This window comes from Lithobates pipiens, unplaced genomic scaffold (assembly GCF_037356315.1).
Source record: "Lithobates pipiens isolate NorthernLeopardFrog02 unplaced genomic scaffold, aLitPip1_a1.2 Scaffold_8, whole genome shotgun sequence".
Lineage (NCBI taxonomy): Eukaryota > Metazoa > Chordata > Amphibia > Anura > Ranidae > Lithobates > Lithobates pipiens.
In genome coordinates this window covers 348,760,762-348,788,227 of record NW_027507903.1, presented here as the reverse complement: position 1 = coordinate 348,788,227, position 27,466 = coordinate 348,760,762, and the positions used below count along the sequence as shown (strand labels likewise).

Here is a 27,466-nt window from a genome sequence, read left to right as displayed (position 1 = left end):
TTTTCACACCGTATTTGCGCAGCGGTCTTACAAGCGCACTTTTTTTGGAAAAAATTCACTTTTTTGAATAAAAAAATAAGACAACAGTAAAATTAGCCCAATTTTTTTTATACTGTGAAAGATAATGGTATGCCGAGTAAATTGATACCCAACATGTCACGCTTCAAAATTGCGCCCGCTCGTGGAATGGCGTCAAACTTTTAGCCTCAAAAATCTCCATAAGCGACATTTAAAAAATTCTACAGGTTGCATTTTTTGCGTTACAGAGGAGGTCTAGGGCTAGAATTATTGCTCTTGCTCTACCGATCGCGGCGATACCTCACATGTGTGGTTTGACCACCGTTTTCATATGCGGGCGCTACTCACGTATGCGCTCGCTTCTGTGCGCAAGCTCGTCATAACGGGGTGTTTTTAAAAAAAAAAAAATTTTTTCTTATTTATTTTAATTGATTTTATTTATTGTTACACTGTTTTAAAAAAATAAATAAAATGGATCACTTTTATTCCTATTACAAGGAATGTAAACATCCCTTGTAATAGAAAAAAGCATGACAGGTCCTCTTAAATATGAGATCTGGGGTCAAAAAGTCCTCAGATCTCATATTTGGGCTAAAATGCAAAAAAAAAAAAAAAAAAAAAAAAAAAGAAAATCTGACATTTAAAAAAAAAAATATGCCTTTAAGAGGTATGGGCGGAAGTGACGTTTTGACGTCGCTTCCGCCCTCCTATGGTATAGAGACGAGTGGGGGCCATCTTAGCCTCACTTGTCTCTATGCCCAGCAGATGGAAGGACCCGATCGCCTCCGCCGCTACCGACGGCTCCGGTAAGCGGCGGAAGGTGCGGGAGGGCGGTGGGAGGGAGGGTGGCACCTCTCCCGCCGCCGATAGCGGTGATCTCGCGGCGAATCCGCCGCGGAGACCACCGTTATCGTACAGCCGACCGCCGCCTGAAGAGATGGATATCTCGGTTGTGGCAGCAGCTGCTGCCGTTACCGAGATATCCCCCTTCAAAAATAGGACGTACATCGTCGTGCGGCGGTCGGCAAGTGGTTAAGTCCATACCAGGCGGCGGGGCCAGCGACGTCTCCTTCGCGGGCCCCGCCTACCTGGAGACCCGGGAGGGAAAAGTTCGTTCATTTCAAAAGTACGGCGGACTTGCATACACACGGCCAGGTTGTCCGCCGAAATGCGAGTCCGGCGGGAAGATTGGAGTGTAAAACTACATTCTAAGTCCGCCGTACTTTCGGGTCAAAAAAGTATGCCGGAGGCTACACACGGGGGGATTGTCCGGCGGACTTGAGTTTGCCGGACTTTTCCACCCACTTGTTTGATCGTGTGTACACGGCATAAGGATTGAAAAATAGCTGTGACTCATTCAGTGGTATGTGAAAATTTCAGCTACTGATCTCTGTCATCTTTTTACAACACAGTAGTGAGGGACACAAAGGAAACGTACGAATGAGAGTCTGTTGGCTGAAAAAATATTACAAAATATTCGAATAAAATAATATTACCCAACTAGAAAAAAAAAACATTTTAAAACATCTTTTTTTTAGTCCTGATTCCATTAACGAAAATCTGTACAAAACCACAAATCCGTTTAATGTTCAACTGTTTTAGTTCTGGCAAAGTGGGTAAGAGTGATTACCTTTGTTAGGTTTTTTTATTACTCTCTCTGTCCACCCTCAGGAGATTATCTGCACTCAATATAGTAATAAGTAGTCAGGGTCAGGAATGATTTGAACCTGTCAGATTCACCTTGCTGTACCTTTTCTGAAATTTCCTCTAATTTTCGGTCCCAATGAAATCCTGCATATCAGGGTGGCACTGATAGAGAAAGTGAGGGGAAATCTTTACAAAGTGAATAAAGACAGTAATAAAAATAATAGATTCAAACCCTTCTGCTTGATCCAAAAACAGCTACAGTTGAGCCCCAATACTACCTCTTATGCCCCGTACACACGACCAGACTTTTCAACATCAAAAGTCTGACGGAATGATTCCGGCAGACTATTCGAACGTGTGCGGGCTGCAGCGGACTTTTGATTTGCAAAAGTCTGACAGACTTTAGAAATGGAACATGTTTCAAATTTTTCCGACAGAACTCTGCCGGACCCAGAAATCCGCTCGTGTGTGTGCTAGTCTGACGGACTAAAACCGACGCTAGGGCAGCTATTGGCTACTGGCTATGAACTTCCTTATTCTAGTCCAGTCATACGTCATCACGTTCGAATCCGTCGGACTTTGGTGTGATCGTGTGTGGCCAAGTGCGTTCATTCGGAAAGTCCGTCAGAACTCTGTCAGAACTCCGTCGAAAGTCTGCCGGACTTAAGTCCTGTCGTGTGTACGCGGTATAACACGTTTACCTGGGCTTTGCTCGGGCCGGCTCTATGGCTTGGCTTTTTGTTATTGCTCTCTGCTACTGACTCCCTTCACCCCCTACCCCTATACTGTGTTGACCTATGGGGCCCATTTACAGTGATACCCCCAGGGCAAGTGAACTTGCTTGCATGCCTGCCCTGGCAAAATGGGATTCACAGGTTTATTTGAAATACCTCACCTACTATTTACTGAACTGGTTATTGGCCTCCCTATTATATGTGGTGGGGGATGTATGTTCCTGTTGGTGAGGGTTATTGTATGAATGTAGAAGGCTGGTGGGTGGGAGTTGGGTGAGGCTGTAATGAGAGTTTAGGAGGCTAGGTCTTTCCATAGCTGCTAACTGTACCTATAAAGCCTTATTAAGGAGGATTGCTTCTGTTTGCTCCTGGTTAAAACGCCCTCTTGCAGGCTCTTGGTTAATGCACGAGTAAAGCAGGGCAAATGCCTGGAGAGAGACTTGACAGCTACTTTCCCTTAATGCTGCGTACACACGTCCGGACTTTGAGGGACTAGGTCCGACAGAGTTCTGACAGAGTTCTGACAGAGTTCTGACAGAGTTCTGACAGAGTTCTGACAGAGTTCTGACAGAGTTCTGACAGAGTTCTGACAGAGTTCTGACAGAGTTCTGACAGAGTTCTGACAGAGTTCTGACGGACTTTCCGAATGAACGGATTTGGCCACACACAATCACACCAAAGTCCGACAGATTCGAACGTGATGGCGTACGACTGGACTAGAATAAGGAAGTTCATAGCCAGTAGCCAATAGCTGCCCTCGCGTCGGTTTTTGTCCGTCGGACTAGCATACACACGAGCGGATTTCTCAGTAGGAACTGGGTCCGGCGGAGTTCTGTCGGAAAAATTTGAAACATGTTCCATTTCTAAAGTCTGTCAGACTTCTGCAAATCAAAAGTCCGCTGCAGCCCACACACGATCGAATGGTCTGCTGGAATCATTCCGTCTGACTTTTGATGTTGAAAAGTCCGGTCGTGTGTACACGGCATTAGCCACCCTTCCCCTCCCTTTCCTGTGTTCCCTTTTTCCTCACTCTCTTCCCTCTCCTTCCCCTGTAACCACATTTCCCTATTCCCTTCCACCGTTCCTTTTGCCCTTAGACGGATTGTCGGGCGCTCCCTCTCCAGAGGACTGCCTTTGTTTATAATTTTTCATACCTCAGGATGTAGTTTCTAAGTTATGTGGAATCTCATTGCACAGAATGCGGTAATCTGCTATGCTGGCTCTCTTCAGTGGGAGCTAGCATTCCTTTACATTTTTGCTCACAGGCTCTTGCCGTATTGTGCTCATGGTCTCCCTCTTGGTGGTACTATTACAGAGATGAAGGAATACTCGCAGGTCTCAGTGCGCCTGGATGTGTACCTCAGGCCTAAATTGTTCATATTATTTGGCATGTTCAGTATATAGATCTATATCTGATGTTATGTGGCTTGGTTTGGGATAGGGAGTCTCTGACCCCTGCTGTGTACAATTGCTTACCCCACACAGGGCGACACCCTTTTGGTAGTGCTCTTTGGTGCTCCCTGGGTTGTTTTAAGACTAGGTTACTTGTAACGCTTCCAGCATATTCGTTTTTTGTGCAGATTGGGCCGCCTTCTGGTTGCCCTTTTTACTTTACTTTCCCTTTTCTGTCCCATTCTCTTAAATTACAGAACCTTTGGGGATCTTTTGACTTAATATATTCTCTCTACATATAATGCTGCGGGTGAAGGGACTACTGCCCCAGTGGATACACTTCAGGCACATATCACTGTGCTCCCAAAGGAGTGAAAAGACCCATTACATTGAAAACTATTGTCCATTTTCTCTTTTAAATGTGGATCTTAAATTATTCAAAGTACTTTCACTTTCGATGCACTTGATAGCGTTGATCCCACAGCTAGTTCATTTTGATCAAGTGGGGTTTGTATACAACAGAAGCCAGGGACAGCATGACTAAGGCGCTTAACATGATCTATGCTGCACAGGCTCACAAAATCCCCATTGCTCCTTTCAACCGACACTGAGAAGGCTTTTGACAGGGTGGATTTTGGCAGGGACTCTTCACTTTATCGGCTTGGGGCAGCGGAAGATGCATTGGATCCAGGCGATTTATTCTTGCCTGTTCAAGTAAAGGTGAATAGCCATCTCTCACAATCGTTTGGAATAACTAATGGGTCACATCATCGGTGCCCCCTGTCCCCCTTGATATTCATTCTGACCCTGGAACCCTTTCTCTGCACCATTAGAAACAATCCAGATATCACTGGCTTTTACTTGGATGTAACTCTCCCCCCTAAAATGACAGCATTTGCTGACAAATTACTTTTCTGTCTAACCCCCTGGTCTCGGTTCCAAATTTGCTCTTGGAACTGAAGACTTATGCAGTGTTATTTTTCCGAGTAAATTATCAGAAATCAGAGGCGCTGAACATATCCATGCTGGCCTCAAAGTTGCTTCAGGTGGACTCCCCCTTCAAGTGGGCCACGGCACATACAAATGATCTGGGCATCCTCTTACCCTGTAGGGTGGAAGATGTGTTTTCAATCAACCCCCTCCCCCCCCCCTCCCCTTTTGGCAGTAATCAAAAAAGACCTTCAGTCCTGGCAGCATGGCTTGTTCGCATGTTTCGGGTGGTGAAGCATAGTGAAAATGAACGTTATGCCGCTTCTGCCATACCACTACCAAGCCCTCCCCGTTCAGATCCTGAGCGATTTCCTCAGGGCGGTGAACCAAGCTTTTGTGACTTTCCTCTAGGCCCTGAAACCTCCTTGTCTGGCACAATCTATTCTGCGACTACCGAAGCTTTGGGGTGGCATGGTCTTGCTGGATGCCAGCCCTTACCACATGACCTGTGACATGAGGGTCCTGGATTGGCATCGCCATAGCTCTCTTAGGCAATGGGTATAAGTGGAGCAGGTTCTAGCGGGGATATCGATGGAGTCAGTGCTGTGGCACCTAACAAATTTGTCTCGCCAGCTTTTAGATCACCCCACGATGGGAGAGACTAAGAGGATATGTATGAAGGCGTTTTGCGACTTCTGTCTCACCAACGCCATCGGCGCTCACCCCCATAGTCGGTAATCTTAAAACGCAGTATGTGGTCTCTCAGGCCTACCAATTGCTGTTATCCCACCACTGGACTTCAAAATTCCTTATATCATCAGATGGGAACGAGTTGGGGCTCCAACTTACAAGGAAACAATTGGACAGGATTCTTCTGTTCTCTTACAAAACCTCGATCTGTGTGAAACATCAGGAAGCTAGGTTTAAGGTGTTGACTCGGTCGTATCAAACACCGGTGAAGATCCATAGAATGTTCCCCCAGTGTTCGGATTTTTTTTGGAGATGCCTGGAGGAATCTGGTTCTCTTCACGTCTTCTGGTCCTTCTGCAGTCCTTTTGGAGGGAGATCCACCACACCGTTCAAAAGTTCACTGACCGGGAATTACAGAGGGATAGTGCGTTCTTCCTCTTGCAACACTACATTGCTCTCCTTCCCCCCCCCCCCCCTTCTTCTCCTTAACCCACCTCTTCTCCTTACCACCTCCTCCCCCCCCCCCCCCATCTTTTCCTTTTTCTTACTCGTTTCTCTCTTGCCGAGAGGCCCCTAGGGTCTTTTGTGATCTTTCGTCTTGATAACCGGTTTATACCATGTAAAAGGTCATGAAGGATACAAAGACTTCCTAGATCCTGACGCTTAAAGTATGCGCCTCATTTAAATGGTCAGATCTTTATACACAAAAGCTTTGTGTTCTGTAGACTTATTATTCATGGAACTGTTCCTTGTTATACACACACCACAGTTGTGGTTTCTGTATTTACTGTGTGTGCTCTTTAAATAAAGTATTGGAATAAAAAAAAAATCTGATGTAAAATCTTAGCAATCCAAAGGTGGATGATGAGCAAATATCACTTATAAGGGATGCCCAGCAAGGGCTAAACTTACCACCACAGAGGAATGCAGAACAATCCAGGAATAGTGAGGGCCAGCAGAAGCATCCGCCAATCTCTAATGAAGAATGCTATAAGTGGCAGTAGCATGTATCCAATGGCATAGAATATGCACACTCCCAGCGTGGAAAATATAATGCGCACGGACTTGCCTAGTATTTCTGCACCTAGTTAAAATGATGTCCAGAAAATTAAGTTAGTACAAGTTCTTCTGATAGCATCTTAAAATAAGCTTTAATACAAACATCCCTTTATGAGAGGATTCCTGAAATAAAACTACAGTTTAATTTGCTATCTACGTGGATGCCCATTGCAGTATTTTTAGTGGTGTTACAATATTGGTTTTCACGTAGCAAATGTAGGCAGTGCAGGTACAATTTCCTAATAATTGTAACTACACGTTTAACAAAAAAAAATAAAAATTGTCAGTGCCAAACCCATAGCTCCCAACTGTCCCTGATTTCTAGGGACTGTCCCAGATTTGGAGCAATGTCCCACTGTTCCTCTCATTCGTCCCTCATTTTTGTCGGACCTATTATAGTTGTACATCTTTCAAAAAGTGTTTCCCAGTGCTAAACCTTTCATCCAATTCTAAATTTCTGCATTTGTAAACTTTATAAGCCAATTTAAAGGAATAGTAGTGGAAAAAAAAAAAAAAAGCCCTTGTGGATTTAATTAACCTTTTTTTGGTTAATTCTCCTTTAAGAGTCCGTTCACACAGAGGCAACTTGGGATCCGACTTCAGGTCGCCCCTAGTCGCCTCAGGTCGGACAACATTTAAAAACCAATGTAAGTGGGGCGTGGCCTGAACCTGCATGGAGTAGGACGCGTGTCTCCGCAGCTCCGACGAGGAATCCTGTCTCCCACACTGATCCTGTGACACCACAGCACCGATACTCACCTTAATACTTCTGGCAGGCATCCCTTCAGTCCGGAGCATATGTCTCCCTCAAAATCTCAGCGTTCGGCGGCGGCACGGCTGTCCCAGTACCGCCGACATGCGAGTGAGGAGGGGGAGGAACATGGCAGCGCGGAAGACCCGGGAGGGCCGCGTGTGGCGGGAGACACAGACAGGCTTCTTGAAGCTATTACATTATGCCGCACGTCCCTTACATCCCAGATTGAGGAGGTGCAAATGGACATTTCTTTATTAAGACAAGATTTCCAGAAGCTGCGGGACCGGGTGAGAGACACTGAGACCCGTATCAGCCATGTGGAAGATGCTCTATCACCTCTGCAAAATGACACTGACCACATGCAGAAGCAAATAGACCTCCTGATTACTAAACAGGACGAAATGGAAAATCGCATACGCAGATGCAATATCCGACTGATTGGTCTTCCGGAGGGGGCTGAAGGTAAGGACCCCACAACTTTTCTGGAGCAACTGCTGATAAGCACCTATGGTAGAGAGTCTTTCACCCCCATGCTGGCGGTTGAACGCGCGCATCGCATGCCTGCCAGGCCTCCACCTCAGGGTGCACCTCCACGCACCTTTATTGCAAAACTCCTGAACTATAAGGACAGAGATTCTGCCCTCCGCATGGCCCGGGAAAAGGGTAATATCCCGGTGGGCAATACTAAAGTTGCAATATTCCCTGATTTCTCCGCGAACGTCCAGAAACGCCGGCAGGGTTTCATGGAGGCCAAACGATTATTGCGTGCACAGCAAGTGAAATACTCTATGCTTTTCCCTGCGCGCCTCAGGGTGGAGGCAGGGGACCGGGCGCTCTTCTTTGAACAACCCAGAGAGGTCATAGCATGGCTGGAACGCAGGGCGCCTCGTGATGGAGCCGCCTGAAACTCCTTGGGACATGTAAGCTGCCAATTTTCTTATCCCACCCCTGGGCTCCTGGAACTCTGACAGATTGCCTGATCTTTTTGTACTGTTCTATTTTTGCTCAGGGAGCCTGCACCCGGGGCATATGTTCTCTCTCTTTAAACTCTTACTGCAGTGTGACCTGCTGAACTTCTTGAATCTGGAACATATGCACATGCTGCTGGTGTCAACGTATATGCATCAACTTTTTCCCCTTTTTTGTCTAGTGTCCCTGATGAGGGACCCTTTCTGCAATACATTCCTGTTTGCTTTGTTTCAAAACTTTTTTGGTTTATACTTTTTCTTTTTTTATTCTTTTTTCTCCCGGAGCAAGAGGAGACATGTTGGACCTACGGTCTAATTGCACGGTGCAGCGGAAGACTGCTCCACTGTCTGCTGGGCCTCTTTTTTGCTATGAGGGAGATGGTCACCGGGGCTGTACAGCAACAGACACTCTTTCTTGTTCAACACTGTGTACCACTATACAGGGGGTTCTATTTTACCTTGCCCTCTGGTACCGGTGGCCACAGCCCTCTCTCAGACTTAATGTTCTTAACTGTTTTATTGATTTCATGAAACTGATTTTCCCAGTCAGACGTGTTTGGTTTTTCAGGGAATATACCCGCACGAGTTGGGGTTGGTGCAGGGTAGGGTGGGGGGAGGGGGGTGAGTTGGTTGGGGTTTCCATGCAAACAGTTACTATAAATGTGTTAGAGTATGTACCTAAATTAAGTGTTGCTTTCCCTGAATGTTTTTTACTACTGCTATCTATGATGCCCCTGCTCGGGCTTGACCTAGCACAACTGTTTTGGGGTGTGTTTATGGGAGGGCTGTGTGGCGATGGGTTGCCTGCACTTGTTACTTTCTATGTATCCATATGGCGTCTATACGGTTTCTTACCTGGAACGTAAGGGGCCTGCGTGACAAATTTAAGCGCGCGGCAGCCTTCACGTTCCTCAAAAAACAAAGGGCGGAGGTGATGGTTCTGGTTGAGACACATGTAGAGGGTGGACTGCAGATGGCCCTCAAACGCCCTTGGATTGGGTGGGCATTTCACTCCACCTACACGTCTCATTCGCGGGGGGTTTCGGTACTTGTAGCTAAGTCTGTCCAATTTGAACTTTGCGAAATTCTTACTGACCCACAGGGCAGGTTTGTTTTTTTACATGCTAAACTCTATGGGGAACCCTACCTTATTATGGCTTTTTACATCCCCCCCCCCCCATTTAACATGACGTTGGTGGTTGAAGGACTGTCTTTTATGTCCAGACACCAGGCGGTTCCTGTTGTCTGGCTGGAGGATTTCAACACTACACTTAACCCCTCTCTTGATAGGCTCAAGCCCCCTGAACTGACGATGGGGCAAGCTGGGTCCACTAGGCTGTCCAGGCTTATAACTACTGTTCACCTTGTGGACACTTGGAGATACAAATTTCCTCACAAGAAGGAGTATTCATGCTTCTCACCCACACACGGCTCTCTTTCCCGGATTGACTTTATACTAATATCTAAACAACTCACTCCCAGACTTAAGGAAGTATTGTTTTGCCCCAGACTACTATCAGACCACAGCCCCTACTCTGTAGTGCTTGACGTACCCCTAGGTAGACCCCCGCGGGCGTGGCGACTGAATCCGTTCTGGCTGACATTACTGCCCGACGATGACACTATTGAGACGGAATGGAAAACGTTTTTTGAGAATAATGACCACACGGCATCAGTTCCGGCAGTGTGGGACACGTTTAAATTACACGCCCGCTCGGTACTGACTGCCCGCATTAATAAACTCAAGGCTGACTCGGCCACTGTTATTGTTGAGGCTGAAGCAGAACTGAGCTCCAGGGAACGCACCTACGTCGATGACCCGTCTACGGCAAATGCAGATGCCCTTAGATTACAGTCGAGAGTGGTTTCTCAGTTGCACCATGACAAGGCCCGACAGAAACTTTTTTTCTCCAAACAAAAATATTTTGAATCCGGAGAAAGGGCTGGTAAGTTGCTGGCATATTTGGTCCACAGGGAAGACAGACCCCCGGTTGTTATTTCTTTGCGGGGTCAGGGTGATGAGATCATCACGGACCCTTCTGCGGTAACAGAGAGGTTTCGGGACTTTTTTGCGGACTTATACACCACTACAGTCTCAAATGACACCACCCCGATGGACCGTTTTTTGGCTCAGGTTTCCCTCCCTCAGATTTCGGAGGAGCAGGTGCAGGCTCTGGAGGCCCCCCTGACCACCGATGAAATAGTAGAAGCTATTGCGGGATTTGCAAAATCCAAGTCACCAGGGTCAGATGGTCTTCCCATTGAATTTTATTCCCGTTACCAAGACATGCTGGTGCCTAGGCTTCTCGACCTTTATAGGAATCTTTTTGACACGCTAACCTTGCCTCCGTCTATGAGGGAGGCAACGATAGTTTTGATTCCCAAACCTGGAAAAGATCCGGGTTTCCCAGGATTTCCTACCGTCCAATATCCCTATTACAGGTAGATGTTAAGATTCTGGCCAAAATACTTGCTACCAGATTGAACGTAGTGATTCTCAGTCTGATTCAGGCTGACCAGGCGGGGTTTATGCCGGGGCGGAATACGTCGTTCAATCTGCGTAGGCTATATATAAACCTTCAGGCAACCCATGAGGAGATGGGTGAGCGCGTGGTTGTGTCACTTGACACGGCCAAAGCATTTGACTCAGTAGAATGGGAGTATCTATGGAAGTGTTTAGCAGGGTACGGCTTCGGCCCGAACTTTATTCGGTGGGTGAGACTGTTGTACCATCACCCAACGGCTAAGGTGGTGGCAAATGGATGGCCTTCCCGGGCGTTTGGCCTCGGTAGGGGTACCAGACAGGGGTGCCCACTGTCCCCGCTACTATATGCCTTGGCGGCTGAACCTTTAGCGGTGGCGATTCGGGCCGACCCTGAGATCAGGGGACTGGCGATGGGTCGACTTATCGAGAAAATCAGTCTATACGCTGATGATACGTTGCTATATCTAGCGGACTCTGGCCCTTCTCTTGCAAAGGCCCTCCGCATGATAGAATGGTTCGGTAGCTTTTCCGGTCTCCGCATAAACTGGGATAAATCCCAAATTTTACCTATTGACAGTTTTCCACAGTCGGAGTCCCAGGCCAGTCTGCCTCTTCAGCGAGTTGGCACTATTAAATATTTGGGGGTCTATGTCTCTAGGAACCCAGCTGATTACATTGTGTTGAATGTAGAACCATTGTTTGCCCTGGTACGTACCAAGATTCAGGCCTGGTCCCGTCTCCCCCTAGGGGTTTGGGGACGAGTTAATCTGATTAAAATGGTCCTATCACCTAAACTATTGTATGTATTGTGGCATGCACCGGTATATTTGCCATTGAAATACTTTAAATCCCTTGAAAGTCTCCTTAGGCCCTTTGTGTGGGGAACTGCTAGACACAAACTTGCTTGGCAGGCTTTGAAAAGCCCGACTGATATGGGGGGCATGGCCCTTCCAGATCTGAATCTTTACTATGTTGCCTCACAACTGTCTCAACTTTTTCACATAGACAAGACTGATAAACAACGTTTTCTAACTCTTCTATGCCCCACTTGGGCACAAATTGCAGATGACCCGATTGCGGCTATCTTGACGGGAGCGGGGAACTCTGCCATGGAGCCCGGTAAACATTCCATGCTCTTTCATTACAGAAAGATTTGGGATCTGGCATCCACTAAACTGAATGTGGCATCGCCGAATGACTACACCCCACTTTGGCATAACAAACATTTGCCGGAACTTCAAAAGCTCCAGGGTATACAGCTATGGGTATCGAGGGGAATATACTACCTACACCACCTACTTAACCAGGGTGTTGTTAAAACGTTTCGGGCATTGCAGGAGGAATTTAATGTTCCAAACACTATGTTATTTCAATACCTACAGGTTCGGCATGCACTTGGAGCACAATTTTCGCAGTCATTGCCTCGGCCTGCTCCCAATCCTGTTGTCGCCATAGTGAAGGATAATGATCCCAAAAAGCTAATCTCGTGCTTCTATGGCATGCTTACGGCCCCCGTCTCGGCGAGACTAGCGTATGCTCTCAAGTCCCGCTGGGAGGGCGATGTGGGTGCTTTGACAGACGAGGAGGCTCTGGAAACGTGCAAATTGGTGTCCCCTAGGCTCCAGGACAGGCTATCTCAGATCTATATAGTACATAAAGCATACCTCACCCCACTTAGGACTGCTAAATATAATGCGAATCAATCAACGCTCTGCTCAATGTGTTCCCTTGAGACTGGGACGTTTTTCCATCTTATATGGGCTTGCCCCAAGCTGCAGGAACTCTGGCAGCAGGTGGTGTCATTCCTACATGATGTTATGGGTTCCCCTTTGGCCCTCGATCCCAAACCCTGTCTACTAGGGATATTTCCTGACGTATTGGATAAAATTACTAGCACTTTCTTACAGGAAACTTTGTTTTCTGTTCGAAAGGTGATAGCTAGACAGTGGATGAGGCCCCTTCCACCCCGAATTGAGGACTGGAAGCGGGAAGTTAATTCTACTCTCCCATATAAAAAATGTTTGTATAAAAACAGGGGTTGTCCAGCTAAATACCATAGAATCTGGGATAAATGGTTGCAGGAGGTTGCCACGTGTGATGAGGGAATTTGATGTTCTGTTACGATGAATAACATGTCACTATTGGGATCCTTTGTTCTTTGTCTGTGATGTATGGTGACTACTGGTTTGGAGAACTGTATTTCTTTTACTGTTATGGCTATGATGCAACACCTCTTTAATGTTTGATATGTACCTTTATGACTGTACTCTTGCACTAATGTTCAATAAATATTACCTGTTTGAATGGAAAAAAAAAACAATGTAAGTGAATGAGAGCTGTCTTAATGCACGCTACTGAAGTCGCTCCGACTTCAAAAGAAGTTCCTGTACTACTTGAATCCGACTTGTAGGCGACCGGTACCCATTGATTTTTTCAGCGTAGGGGGTTCCCCTTGGAATCCATACCAGACCTAAGGGCCTGGTATGCTCTCGGAGGGGGAACCCACGCCAAATTTTTTTCAGAAATTTGGCGTGGAGTTCCCCCTTCGGCAAAAGTCGCCTGGCCTGGGGCGACTTGTAAGTCGTCCCAAGTCAGGTTGAAGTCATCACAAGTCGTGTTGAAGTCGTCCCAAGTCGCGCTGTGATCTAAACTCAAGTCGTGTCCAAGTTGCCTCACTCAAGTCGCCTACAAGTCGTGTTGCCCCTGTGTGAACGGACCCTAAGGGTGTGCGGCAGGGGCATGTCCTATGCCTACATACATTTGCTAGTAGGTGTCCCTCATTCCCATCTCAAAATATTGGGGAGGTATGCAAACCCCCTTTTCCCTATTCAAATACTCTAAACAAACAGAAGCAGTGTGGACCTGCTCTTCACTTCCTGATCCTTGGCAACACCAAGCAGTGTTTACAGCCTGTCTGGAGCCAGGTGCCTCCACTATACTGCAAAGGAACAGATTTGGGCTATAGAAATGAATGGGAGTGTCTTCTAATCACTTTCCTATAAATAATGTTCATGATTGTCCAAAGATTTGAGGTAGAGCTGCACCGATGTTAGTATCGTATTGGTGCGGATATTAAGCACCTGCACAAGTACTTGCACTCGTGCAAATGCTCTGATACCTTTGCGATGGGATTTGAGCCTATACAAAATAAGTGAGCTCAAATTGCACTGCAAAGAATTGCAAGCGAGTCATATGCCGCGTACACACGACCGGCCTTTTTGACAGCAAAGGTCCAACGGAACGAGTCCGTCGGACAACTCGATCGTGTGTGGGCTCCATCAGAACTTTGCTTGCCAAAAATCCGGTGGACTTTAGAAATAGAACATGTTTTACATTTTTCCTCCGCCGGACCGAGAAATCCGTTCGTGTGTATGCTAGTCCGACAAAAACCGACGCTAGGACAGCTATTGGCTACTGGCTATGAACTTCCTTGTTATAGTCCGGTCGTACGTCATCACGTTCAAATCTGTCGGACTTTGCTGTGATTGTGCGTGGCCAAGTCCGTTCATTTGGAAAGTCCTTCGGAACTCCGCCGAAAGTCCGTCGGACCTAGTCCCTCAAAAAGTCTGGTCGTGTGTACGCGGCAAGAGAAACCATATGTGATTCGGACAGGAATCACACCTCAAGCATGTTCAAACCACAGGCAATTCTTTGCAGTGCGATTTGAGACATTAATTATGTATGGGTTAAAATCACGTCACAAAAAAGGTATTGGGTACTCCTAGTCGCCGGTTAAAAAAAAAAAAAAAAAAAACGGTAATCGGTGCAACCCTAATTTGAGGTTTCCCAAAATAAACCCTAGTTAGAGCTGAACGTCAGGCAAATATTAGGCTACTCCAACGCTGAGGCGTTTTTCAGGCGTTAAAGGGCTAAAAATAGCACCTGTAAAACGCCTCCCCTGCCACCCCAGTGTGAAAGGCCGAGTGCTTTCACACTGGAGCGATGCGCTTGCAGGATGGGAAAAAAAAGTCCTGCAAGCAGCATCTTTGGGGCATTGTACCTCTCCTAAAGAGCCCCTGCCATTGGCCAGCGCTGTCAAACTGCCCGCAAAACACTTTGGCAGTGGCGCTTTGCGGGCCACTTTAACCCTTTTTTGGCCATTAGCAAGGGTTAAAAGCGTCCTGCTAGCGACCGTAAAGCGATGCTAAAATGGCACGCTTTAGCCGACCCCGCGCGTGAAAGTGCCTTTAAAAAACAATGAATACAGTTTATATATACTGTATATTATAAAGTCATAATCCACTTTACAGAAGCACTCTGATCGGAACATCATAATAGCAGGAGAGAGCAGAGAGATGGCCTCAAGTTAAATTCTAAGCAGGATCATACCTGCATGGAGTTTCTGCATGTCCTCTCTGTTCTTTCCTCCAGGTACTCCCATTTCTTCCCACAATTTAAAGACATGCTGGAAGGTTAATTGACTCCTGTCTAAACTGACCCTAGTATGTGTATGTATGAATGTGAGATAGGAACCTTAGACTGTAAGCTCCTTGAAGGCAGGGACTGATGTGCATTTACAGTTTGTAAAGTGCTGTGTAAATGATCATTGATGTGTAAATACCTGTAATAAGTTAAAAAATTGATTAAAAACTACAATAAGCACTGTAACTACACATATGTATCCTTACCAAGTATGAAAGCTGCCACGTAATTGGATATCTGTCCCATGCCAACAATGAGGAATAAGACTGTAAACATTTCCCAATTGATGGAGAAGACTTGTACTATGCTGAATCCAGTCTGAACAGCCATGGTAACAAACAAGACCTTTTTCCTTCCAAACCTTTATAAACAAATGAGCAAACTTTAATGAGCAGCACATCTTATCATCATTATGGTCCACTGAACTAAGTGGCCTGTGGGGAAATTAATGTTGCATGCAAATATTAATCATCTCTTGCAGTGGTGGAAAAAGTATGAAGAATGAACTGCCATTGTATACGTTCACTATAGGGCTGAAACAACTAATCGATTATGAAATTAATCGATTACTATTTTCATAATCGATCAGCCAGTAACATAATGGGGTTAAAAAAATAAAAATAAAATGAGCCCTTTATAGTACAAAAAGAGCAAATAATTGCTATTGTAAATATTACTTTCGCAGTTCTACAGTAAAAAAAATTAACCCCGTACAGTAGTGATTATCTGCTTTTTTTGTGTACTATAAAAGAGCTGATTTTTTTTTTTTTTAACCCCATTATGTTACTAAACGTCTTAGACCTGGTTCACATCTATGTTTTTTGCAGAAACACATTACAGTTCATTTACATGATTTCCTATGGGACACGTTCACGCAAAACGGTGCTTTTTTGGTTCAATATACTTCAATAGAGAAGCATGTAAGGTGTTTTTGCAGCAATTTGTGTTTTTTATTCTGCCCAACAATAAATTGGCCCAAAAAAATGCAATAATGCAAATTGCAGCAAAATCACATGTGCAAAAATCAAAACGAACAGCAAAAACAGATCAAAAGCAAACTGCATAGGTGTGTACCGAGCCTTATGCTGGCTACACGGATCAGTTTTCAGACGAGAATATTCAGACAAAAAATAATTCGCTGAATGAAAGAATGTTTGAATTTTTCACTTGTTTTTAACATTCTGTTTTTAAAATTAATGTAATTTCTGAATGAAAACCACATACACTGTCTGAAAATTCCTTTGACCAAGAAGTTTTCTATTTTCAAATTTTTTACCGTCACTGGGGTTGAAAACGAACTTCGATTTGACTCCACTAACGATTAGAAAATAGAACCAATGTTCTTAAAATGACTTATTTTTATTAATTTTTTTGGAAGGAAGACTTTGTTTTTAATAAAAAAAAAAAAATAATTGATCTCTGAGTCTGATGATATTTACCAGATTCACCCTCTATTAGTATATACAGTATATCTCCTCTAATAGTATATACAGTATATCTCTTCTGTCTGTTATTCTCAGAGTGGATTCGATATTTTGGTCCCCAACCATATAGTTGGTTATTTATATTTACCACTGCATAGAGATATTTAAGAATAAATTGTCTTTTTTTTAAACTTGACTAAACTATACACCACACTTTTTTTTTTTAAGGTTAACCGATTAATCGAAACAATAAATCGGCCAACTAATTGATTATGAAATTAATCGTTAGTTGCAGCCCTAGTTCACTATTCCATGCTTCTAGTGAGAGTAGGAGAATGTAGGAGCCTAAGGGAAAAATGAAGAGTCCCTTGCTTAAAGGAGGAACTTCCCTTTTCAAAAAATTTGTTTTAACAAAAGGCATTTTACCAGTCCACTGCTGTCTGCACCTGGACTGGTTCTTTGCTGGGCTTCAGATCCCTGTGGCCACTATCTTAGATGTAGGGTTACTGTCAGAAAAAAGGTACCCACTTCCAGGAAAAAAAAAAAAAGTTCAAAAATGATAGGCAGACAGCAGAGGGGGCAGATGAGTGAAACATTCACTTTTAAGTGAAGTTCTGCTTTAAAATGGCTCTAAAGGGCAGAAGGACTTTTGCCTTAAAGTGAAGCTACACTCAAAAGGGGAAACTCCACTTGTCTGCCTCCTCCTCTCCCTCCCCTGCCACATTTGCCACCTTTTCGGGGGGGGGGGGGTACCTGTTTTTTTTTTTTTTTAACAGGAAGTATGGCCCCCTCCTCCTTTCCCTGCAGCCGGACTATTCACAAAATGCAGCAAGCTTTGCACATGCACAGTAGGAAACCGTCTATGAAGCCACAAGGTTTCACTGCCGGTTTCCCTTAGTCAAGAGGTGGCGCGAGCACCCAATAGCTAATTGAAAAAAATCGACTCAGGTGAGGACAATGCTGGGTTCCTGGACAGGTAAGCACCCTAATATTAGAAGTCAGCAGCTACAGTATTTTTTATTTTTTTTGAAGGAGCCTGGAGCTACTTTTTAATATATTCTATGCATTAAGGTAAAAAACCTTCTGTCCCCCATATCCCCCACCCTAAATACTTATTTTAGTCTGATCTCAATCTAGCAATGTGCTCTCTCTCTCCTCATTGGCTCAGACACAGCAGTGGGAGCTGCTGTCAATTACAGCCAGCGAGGAGGGAGTTAGGTGCGGAGCCAAGCCACACTCTGTTTTTTCTTATTGACACACAGAGCTGGCTCGGGAGTGAACACACACACACACACACACGAGTGCAAATATAGCAAGTGACTTGCTCCGGTCACTTTGCGGGGGAGGGGCCAGGAGTGCTAGCAGGGGACCCTAGAAGCGGAGGATTGGGGCTGCTCTGTGCAAAATCATAGCACAGAACAGGGAAGTACAAGATGTTCGTTATTTTTTTAAAAAAAGTTTACCTATCCCTTTAAAGTGCAATTATGGTCAGGCTATGGACATTCAAATACTTACATAATACAAATCTACAGCAACATAAATGAAGCCATTCAAAACAGTTCTCTCAGAAGCTTAGCTTCCCCCTTCTAGTGTTCCTGCTCGGTTTTCCATTAGGATAAAATTCTACCAAGTAATTTACTGCTGGGAGGGGGGGGGGGAGCTGATCTTCTGAGAATACAACTTGAAAAATATTAAATGCTTCTGTTGTAAACTTTGAGGATGGATTACTATGCATATTCATAATTCTTGAGGCCTAGCTATGGATCCCCCCCCCCCCCCATCACCCTCTCTAGCAACCTCATATGAAAAAAAAAAGGCAAAATACTTAAATGAATCTCAGGTCACATGGGGCCATGGATCCCAAGTCTGCTATCTTCTGGGCATCACTGCCCGGTGACATAGACCGTTCTAATTGGGTCCATCAGTGAAATCCTTACAAAGTCCTAATGTCACCTTGTTGGCGTTTTCTTTGGGACTTCTGCCCAATGTCCCTGAGGCGAGGTTACGCCACTCCGCAATTTTATTGTGCCCTCCTCCTCCCCTCCCTTCTGGGACCTGTGTCCAGAAGAAGATGGGACTATTCGCAAATGCGCAGCAGGAAGAAGGCTGTGAAGCTGCAAGGCTCCCCTTAGTAGGGATACCGGCACCTGCACCCGGAGCCAATGGACAGGATGGCGTTGGTGCCGACATTGCAAGCTCCCTGGACAGGCAAGTGTCCTTATATTAAAAGTCAGCAGCTACAGTATTTGTAGCAGCTGACTTAACTTTCACCCAGGCTGGGACTCCGCTTTGAATTAAATAGATCATGGATGGGAAGGTTAGAAGTGGCGCCAAATTTGCGCTTAAACTTAAACTAGGCTTAAACTAGGCGTCCGGATCCTTGCTACATGGCTTCAGAGTCTTCTTTGTAGGAAGGAGATACTGTATAATCTAATGCAAGTTTATCAAGAACCAGTTTAGAGAAGAGTATTGCAGTGAATTTACCTGTCTGACATCTGTCCTGAAACAAATGAACCAATGAGCACTCCCAAAAAGAAAAGTGAGGTAGTTAATGGTCCTTTCCAGTCATTTTCACAGATCAAGTCCCACTGCAAGAAAGGAAAGAGTAAAAATTAGCATATGCCCTTTCCCATTAAAGCAAATGTGCTGTAAGAAATATGGAAGCTAACCCCTTCTTAAAATCTAACGGCATCAATTCTTTATGCGCCACTTCCCCATATCAAGCATACAGATTAAGATTTCTGACTCCAATCTGACTTTGCGTCCTGCATAATTATTTCAGGGCAAGGTCTAATCATTAAATCAAAAGACAGCCAGGCAACTAGAACTTTCAGAATGAAGTCAGCAGCTCCCATTTTGCTCTCTTGACTTAAAATAAATACAACATTAACACATTGATTTTGAGATTATGACTGATAAATGTTTAAAGTGTGTCCTCTGGCATTTAAAAACAGCTTGGAAAAACGATGACTGACTTTTAGGTTATACTAAAGGAATAGACATTATAATCTGCTTCTTTATTAACCACTTTCAGCCCCGGACCATTTTGCAGGCCAATGACCAGACCACTTTTTGCGATTCGGCACTGCGTCGCTTAAACTGACAATTACGTGGTCGTGCGACGTGGCTCCCAAACAAAATTGACGTCCTTTTTCCCCCACAAATAGAGCTTTCTTTTGGTGGTATTTGATCACTCCAGTGGTTTTTATTTTTTGTGCTATAAACAAAAAAAGAGCGACAATTTTGAAAAAAAAAAAAAAAAAAAAAACACATTATTTTTTACTTTTTGCTATAATATCCCCCAAAAATATCTAAAACATTTTTTTCCCTCAGTTTAGGCCAATACGTATTCTTCTACATATTTTTGGTAAAAAAAAAAAATCAAAAAAGAAAAAAAAAAAAAAATCGGAAGAAGCCATTATTGATTGGTTTGCGCTAAATTTATAGCGTTTACAAAATAGGGGATAGTTTTATGGCATTTTTATTAAGAATTTTTTTTACTAGTAATGACAGCGATCAGATTTTTTTATTGTGACTGCAACATTATGGCGGACACATCGGACATTTTTGGGACCATTGTCATTTATACAGCAATCAGTGCTATACAAATGCACTGATTCCTGTGTAAATGACACTGGCAGTGAAGGGGTTAACCGGGGGGTGGCAGTGTAGGGGTTAAGTGTGTTCTAGGAGCGTGTTACTAACTGTGGGGGGCTGGGCTGTGTGCTAGTGAACACTGATCTCTGCTCTAATCACTGGAAGCAGAGATCAGCGTCACTTGTTGCTAGGCAGAATGGGGAGATGCTGTTTACAACGGCATCTCCCCGTTCTCCTTCCCCGTGAGACAATCGCGGGTATCCCCATGGCAATCGACTCATGGGGGTCCCGACCGGCACGCTTGTGCACGCGATGGCTGGGCGGCAAATTCAACTGGACGTACCTGTACGCCAATTTGCCTGCCCGTGCCATTCTGCCGATCGTAAATCGGCGTGCGCCGGTCGGGAACTGGTTAAATGCTAAATTCCAGTCTACCTGTATATGTAAGCTTATTATTGCATTTAGTGGAAGTCTCATTGTGGCACAGTGACGTGGATGGCTGGCTAAAAAAACAGAAAATGTCACCTGCAGCCATGACATATTTTGGGAAGGCTAATATTTGTGATTCAGCAGGGGGTGAAGAGCCACTGGGACAAAAAGAGATGATGGTTTGGGTAACAGTGAATGGTAGCACAACTTTGAAAGCCATTAATAGATATTTATGACTGCCACAAAGCCACGTATTTCAGGTTACAGTGTATGTAAGCCCTAATGATGAATTTTTCTTAATTTTTACCATTTTGGTCTGTTAAGGTTAACTAGATGCAAAACTTTTTCTTTTAGTCTTGGATAGAGTGGAGAGGGATTAGAACACCGGTCAGGTTCTTACTACTCTTTCTGCCCCCATTGGGGAGATTCACCTTCTCTATTTGTTCTGTTTACCATTATCATCAAACGTAAAAGAAAAACCCACATTTTGGGTCATCACCAAAACAGAAATAGAGGAAAAATTTCCAGTGGGGACACTAGTTCTGGTGACGCTGATGACAACCAGGGGCTCCTTCAATTTGGAGCAATTTCTTCTCAGTTCCTGGTTTGGCTTTGGGACAGGATGCGGAGAGAGATCTTCCCAACTAAACACAGATTGCAAAAAATAAACTGAAAGTTTTGCCTTCAGTACTATAAACATACTGTTGAAAGTGTCATGGTATAGCTGTTTGGTAAGTGCAAAAGAAAACCCATTAAAATGTAGTGGGCTGATAACTTCCTGTACACAGTGCCATAGCTACGCTTATCAACAGATTCTATAGTGCTAACACACTTCCTGCCCACATATTACAACACTGCACTTCCATAAATAACAGTATGAGGTGCAGGGTTGCAGTCCTGGCACAGGGCGTTACTGGTAGGCTGACCAGGTAAAAATGAGGGAAAACAAGCCCCCCAAAAAAATAACGAATCCAAAAACTACATCTGATTGTAAGCTACAATATATTGGTGTTTTTTCTTGTGATTGGATACACTTTAAACTGCAGATATGATGCAGCATACAGATACGGAAAGGGGTGTCTTCAACCATATGTACTGTACATGTTCATAGGAGTTCCTAATAGAACTCAGTTTGAGAAGTCTTATGTGCTCAAGGATGCATCATAAAAATGGTGTACATATATGAGATGGTGGTAAACCCTTTTGTCCTCCTTAACCGTTAGGGAAAATGGCATACTCATAACAGCGTCGGAAAATTGTGATGTAGTACATTCAGGTTCTCTGAAAATTTCCCTAGTTTAATAATGTAATGTAATGTATGCCTGGAGTGACAAGAGTGTAGACCTCATCTGGAGCTTCTCTGCTCCAATTCCAAGGTACACATCCGCATGGACCAACTATGTTATCCTAAAAGTGGGCACATTGGACATGGGAGCACAAAACATCAGGACCTCATGGCTGTGATTGATATCACTACTGGAAGGATTAAAAAGGTGGGAAGAGTATTCATTTGCATTGGCAGGTGATTTCTTTATTACTTTGTCATAGGCTTACGTCCTGCCAAAACTGTCCATGTTCTTTTCATGTCCATGCCCAAGTGTTTGAATCTAAATCATCTGACAATCTCTTCATTTACATAGTAAGCTTCAGTCATGTGTCTAACATTCACACTTCCGTTTTTTGATCCTATTTGTATGTGGGTGTAAAAACTTCAGAAAAGAGAACTGCAAGAATTTATTATTATAAGACATTTTCACATGTCCAACTAAAGAATAATTCTTTTATTGCACTATAGCTTTTTATCAGTCTTTGGTTTGCTTTACATTAGTCAGACATCAAAGGGCAAAGTTCTGTAAAAAAAAAAAAAAAAAAAAAAAAAAAAAACTTAAAAACCCAGCAAATTAATCAACTGGCACAAGCTGTGCTTTGTAAATACTGTATATCACGATGTCAGTGCACTTTAGCCTCAGGAAAGCCGATTAAATGGAAAAGTTGAATGTAGGTGAAAGTGCACAAAGCTTTTAATACAGGGCTCGACAAACCCCGGGCGCCAGATCGCATTGGCGACTAGAATTTGTGATCTGGCGCCTGGGGCAGCACAGCGGGGGTATCCTGTCTCCTTCCACCCCCCCCCTGGCGTGATCGTGTCGGGCCGCGCCGCCGCCGGCAATTGAGGCCGCGGCTTTGAGGCCTTCTGTGGTCCTATGTTTAGTTCTGTAATCTGGCGCCATCTAGTGGTGGCTGTTGGTATGACAGCCAGCGATGCTAATGAAGCTTTCACTGCCCACCCATCTCACCTTTACTTAGAATAATAAAAAAAAAAAAAAATGTGTGTGTGTGTGTGTGTGTGTGTGTGTGTGTGTGTGTGTGTGTGTATATATATATACACACACACATACACATATATATATATATATATATATATATATATATATATATATATATATATATATATATATGTGTTTAGGAGTTCTAACAACCTAGAGAATAAAATGGTGGTCGTTGCAATACTGTCTGTCACACCATATTTGTGCAGCGGACTTACAAGCGCATTTTCGGGGGAAAAGTCTTATTTTTTTAATTAAATATAACAGTAAAGTTGGCCCAATTTTTTTATATTGTGAAAAATAATGTTACACCGAATAAATTGATACCCAACATGTCACGCTTCAAAATTGCGTCCGCTCATGGAATGGCGACAAACTTTTAGCCTTTAAAATCTCCATAGGCGACGTTTAAAAAATTCTACAGGTTGCACGTTTTGGGTTACAGAGGAGGTCTAGGGCTAGAATTATTGCTCTCGCTCTACCGAACGCAGCGATACCTCATGTGTGGTTTGAACACCGCTTTCCTATGCGGGCGCTACTCACGTATGCGTTCGCTTCTGCACGCAAGCTTGGCAGGACAGGGCGCATTTAAAACATTTTTTTTTTCTTATTTTAACTTTTTATTTTTTCACGGTGCTTTTAAAAAAAAAAATTGTCACTTTTATTCCTATTACAAGGAATGTAAAAATCCCTTGTAATTGAAAAAAACAGGTAAGGTCCTCTTAAATATATGAGATCTGGGGTCAGAGAGACCTCAGATCTCAAATTTACACTAAAATGCAATAAAAAAAATAAAATAAAAAAAAAATAAATAAAAATGTCCCTCTAAGAGCTATGGGCAATGACATGGAGACAGGTGGGGGGGCCGCGCTATCCTCCCCTCACTCGTCTCCATGTCAGGCCAGGGACAGGTCTGGATTGCCGTTACCGACCTGGCTCCTAACTTTTTTAGCTGGCTCCTAGATTCCAAGCAAATTTGTCAAGCCCTGTTTTAATATATTTCTATCTATCAACATAAGGACACAAAAAGATGCTTGCAACAAAAGCCATTGTCAGTCATATCTAGGTAAACACCACTTATGCTAATCGGGTCATTATAACGGCACAAATGATTGGCTACCAATTTATGCAAAAAAAAAAAATAATAAAATCAAGTAAAGTAAATGCAAAGCAGGGAGGAAAATCCATCACAACTCTTAGTAAAAGCAGCACACATAATACACACAAACACTAGTTTGGCACACAGTTAACCCTTTGATCACCCTACATGTTTAACCTCTTCCCAGCCAGTGTCACTAGTACAGTGACATTGCATATTTTTTCTACTGATCGCTGTATTAGTGTCACTGGCTCCCAATTCAAGATTTCTGGAAAGAAGTTGAATAATCTTCAATAACAAAGGACCTATGACATCAAGAAGAGCTCATTGCTATTCTCTTAGGAGGTAATAAAGGCCTAATTCTTGTAACTGAAGCATTGTTTGCAAAAACAGTCTTTATTGCCACTCTTTGGCTTATTAATGGTAACCAGAAAGACATGCTGTCTGCTATTCTAATAGCTCACTAATGTATGTTTATAAATCAAAAGCCCAAATTAGCATAGCCAATATGTTCACATTTCAAGATGTATTTTACATGGACAATAATTGTTTACATAGTTGCATAGTAGGTGAGGTTGAAAAAAGACAAAAGTCCAACCTGTGTGTGTGCTTTTATGTAAATATTACATTGTATATTGTGGTAGTTTAGGTGCCCATCTAATATTTTTTTGAAATTATTGATGCTCCTTGCTGATACCAACGCCTGTGGAAGAGAATTCCGCATTCTTACCGCTCTTACCATAAAGAACCCTCTATGCAGTTTCTGTGAGTCTTTTTAAATGCCGCTTCGTGGAAAAGTCTAGTATTTTAGCATAGTATTTGTATATTGAAATCATATCCCCTTTCAAGCATCACTTCTCCAGAGAGAATACGTTCAGGGCTTGTAATCTTTCCTCATAACCAACATCCTCCAGTCCCTTTATTAGCTTTGTTGCTCTTCTTTGTACTTCTCCATTTCCAGCACATCTTTCCTGAGGGCTGGTGCCCAGAACTGGATGGCATACTCCAGGTGAGGCCCGACCAGAGTCTTGTAGAGCGGGAGAATTATTGTTTTATCTCTGGAGTGAATTCTTTTTTTGATGCATGCCAATATTCTATTGGCTTTGCTTGCAGCAGCTTGGCATTGCATGCCATTGCTGAACTTATTATCTTATTATTAACTTATTATTAGGACCCCCAGATCCCTTTCCATCCTAGATTCCCCCAGAGGTTCTCCTCCTAGTGAGTAGATTGCATTCATGTTTTTGCCACCTAAATGCATAATTTTACATTTTTCTACATTAACCACTTCCATACCGACCCTATTCTGGCACTCCTCTCCTACATGTAAAAAAAATCATCTTTTTTTGCTAGAAAATTACGCAGAACCCCCAAATATAATATATGTTTTTTTTAGCAGACACCCTAGGGAATAAAATGGCGGTTGTTGCAACTTTTTATGTCACATGGTATTAGCACAAAATTGTTTCAAAAACACTTTTTTTTTTTTTTTTGTTTAAAAAAATAAAAAAGTTTCATAAATAAAAAAATAAAATAAAAAAAATAGTAAAAAAAGTTAACCCAATTGTTTTGAAAAATGTGATGTTACCTGAGTAGATACCCAACATGTCATGCTTTAAAATTGCGAACACTCGTGGAATGGCACCAAACGTTGGTACTTAGTCGACGCTTTAAAACATTTTTTACAGGTTACATGTTTCATAGTTACATAGTTAGTCAGGTTTAAAAAAAAGACACAAAGACACAAGTCCATCTAGTAAAAAAAAACAATATAATAATCATATCCCCTTAATCACTTCGAGTTAAGTCTAGAATTGTTGCTCTCGCTCTAATGCACCTGGCGATAACTCGCGTGTGGTTTGAACTGCGTTTACATATGTGGGCGGGACTTACGTGTGCATTCGCTTTTGCGCGTGAGCACATGGGGACAGGGGTGCTTTAAAAAAAAATTATATATTTATATATATATATTTTTTTTTTTACACTTTTATTTTTTGAAGATTGGTTTATTGAATTTCAAAACATTTAACAGAAAAAACAACATACATTGGTCATGACAAGTATCAACTCTAGTTCTTACAGGATTATGACATTTGGTAAGCTGTTGCATGAAACACGACAGGGATCATGGGGTACCATGATGATCGCAACAGGCTGGCTCCTTAAGTAGGAGGACAGTGTGGAGCACCTGCACGTGCACCTCAGAAATATATGTTACACTTACAATTGTAAATTACTATTAACAGAGGGTAATGGGTTAAGGTGGGTGAGAGTTTGAGGCTGTGGAGGAATCCGCCAGCCATTTGGACCAAACTGTCATATTTTTGAGGGCATCCCCCATTAGCATAGCAATCCTTGTAAAGAGGCAAGCTGTTATTAACCAAATGTTTCCACAGAGAGAGGAGGAGGAAGAGTAGGCTTGCACCAGCTAAGGGCTATAGCTTTGCGGGCACAAAAGATAAGTAGCCCAACCAGGATACGCCTTGCTACCGTGGGAATTAGTTCTATCGGGCCCAACATGCATATTGCCATGAAGGGTTGAAGCGGTATGGTGGTGACCTGGGTTATGACATTCAGTATCTCTTCCCAATATTCGGCAATGGCTGGGCAGGTCCAAAAAATGAGTAAAGTCACCAGGTATTGTTCCACAACGCCAGCACCCTCAGGAGGAGGCGGGATTCATTTTGTGTAGTCTGTGTGGGGTAAAATATGCACGATGAACCATCTTGGACTGGATTAGTTGGTCTCTCAATGAGACCAGGGATCTGAAAGGGAAGTCCCATATGTCCTTCCAATCGTCATTGTCAAAGTCAGGAATGTCGTGTAGCCATTTGTTTCTGAGTTTCTCCAGCGTAGGGAGTGAGGTCATTATCAAATGGGAGTATAGCCACGAGGTGGGCTTATTTGCACATTGGGATCTGAGGAGGTCCTCCAATGTAGATTGGACCATCAGGAGGGGAGAACTGAAGAATTGGCAGCTGAAGGCATGGGAGAGTTGTAGATATATATAAAAAAAAAAAAAAAAAAAAAACTGTTCTGCGGAATGTTGAAATCGGAAATCAATTTGGAGAGTGGGGCCAGGGATTAGATATTACTTGGTCCACTGTTTTTAATGTTAAATTTGGTCCAAGCGTGTGGTTCGGGCAATTTGTAGATGTGCTCCAGGGTGGGGTTCATCCACAAGGGGGCAGCTGGAGAGAATGCTTTTTTTAGCGTATTTTCCATTTTTAGGCCCACCCCCCATGCACGCAGCGTGTTGCGCATGGAGGGGGTCAATGGGTATGGGGCCATGGAAAAGTAGACATTTCAGCGCTTCCAACAATTTCACCACCGCCGTCTCAACCAAGTTAGTGGGGTTTGTCGTGTCAGGAGTGAGCCACCAAGCTGCTGTAACTAGCTGGGTGGCCAGGAAATATTTATATAGATCAGGGCATGCCAGTCCTCCCTGGGAGGATGGGCGCACAAGTGTCGACCACCCGTATCTGGGGGAC

At 43.6% G+C, this 27,466-nt stretch overlaps 1 protein-coding gene across 1 annotated transcript in view; it reads right to left on the bottom strand.

Moving 5' to 3' along the window:
• Positions 1-27,466, bottom strand: part of LOC143963605 (organic cation/carnitine transporter 2-like) — a 112,423-nt gene that overhangs the window by 47,809 nt on the left and 37,148 nt on the right. Inside the window, exons 2-4 of the mRNA XM_077473286.1 lie at positions 19,008-19,111; positions 15,306-15,460; positions 6,324-6,495 (exon numbers count right to left, since the gene is read on the bottom strand). Of these exons, the coding sequence (XP_077329412.1) occupies positions 6,324-6,495; positions 15,306-15,460; positions 19,008-19,111 (431 nt within the window). The remainder of the gene's footprint in view (positions 1-6,323; positions 6,496-15,305; positions 15,461-19,007; positions 19,112-27,466) is intronic.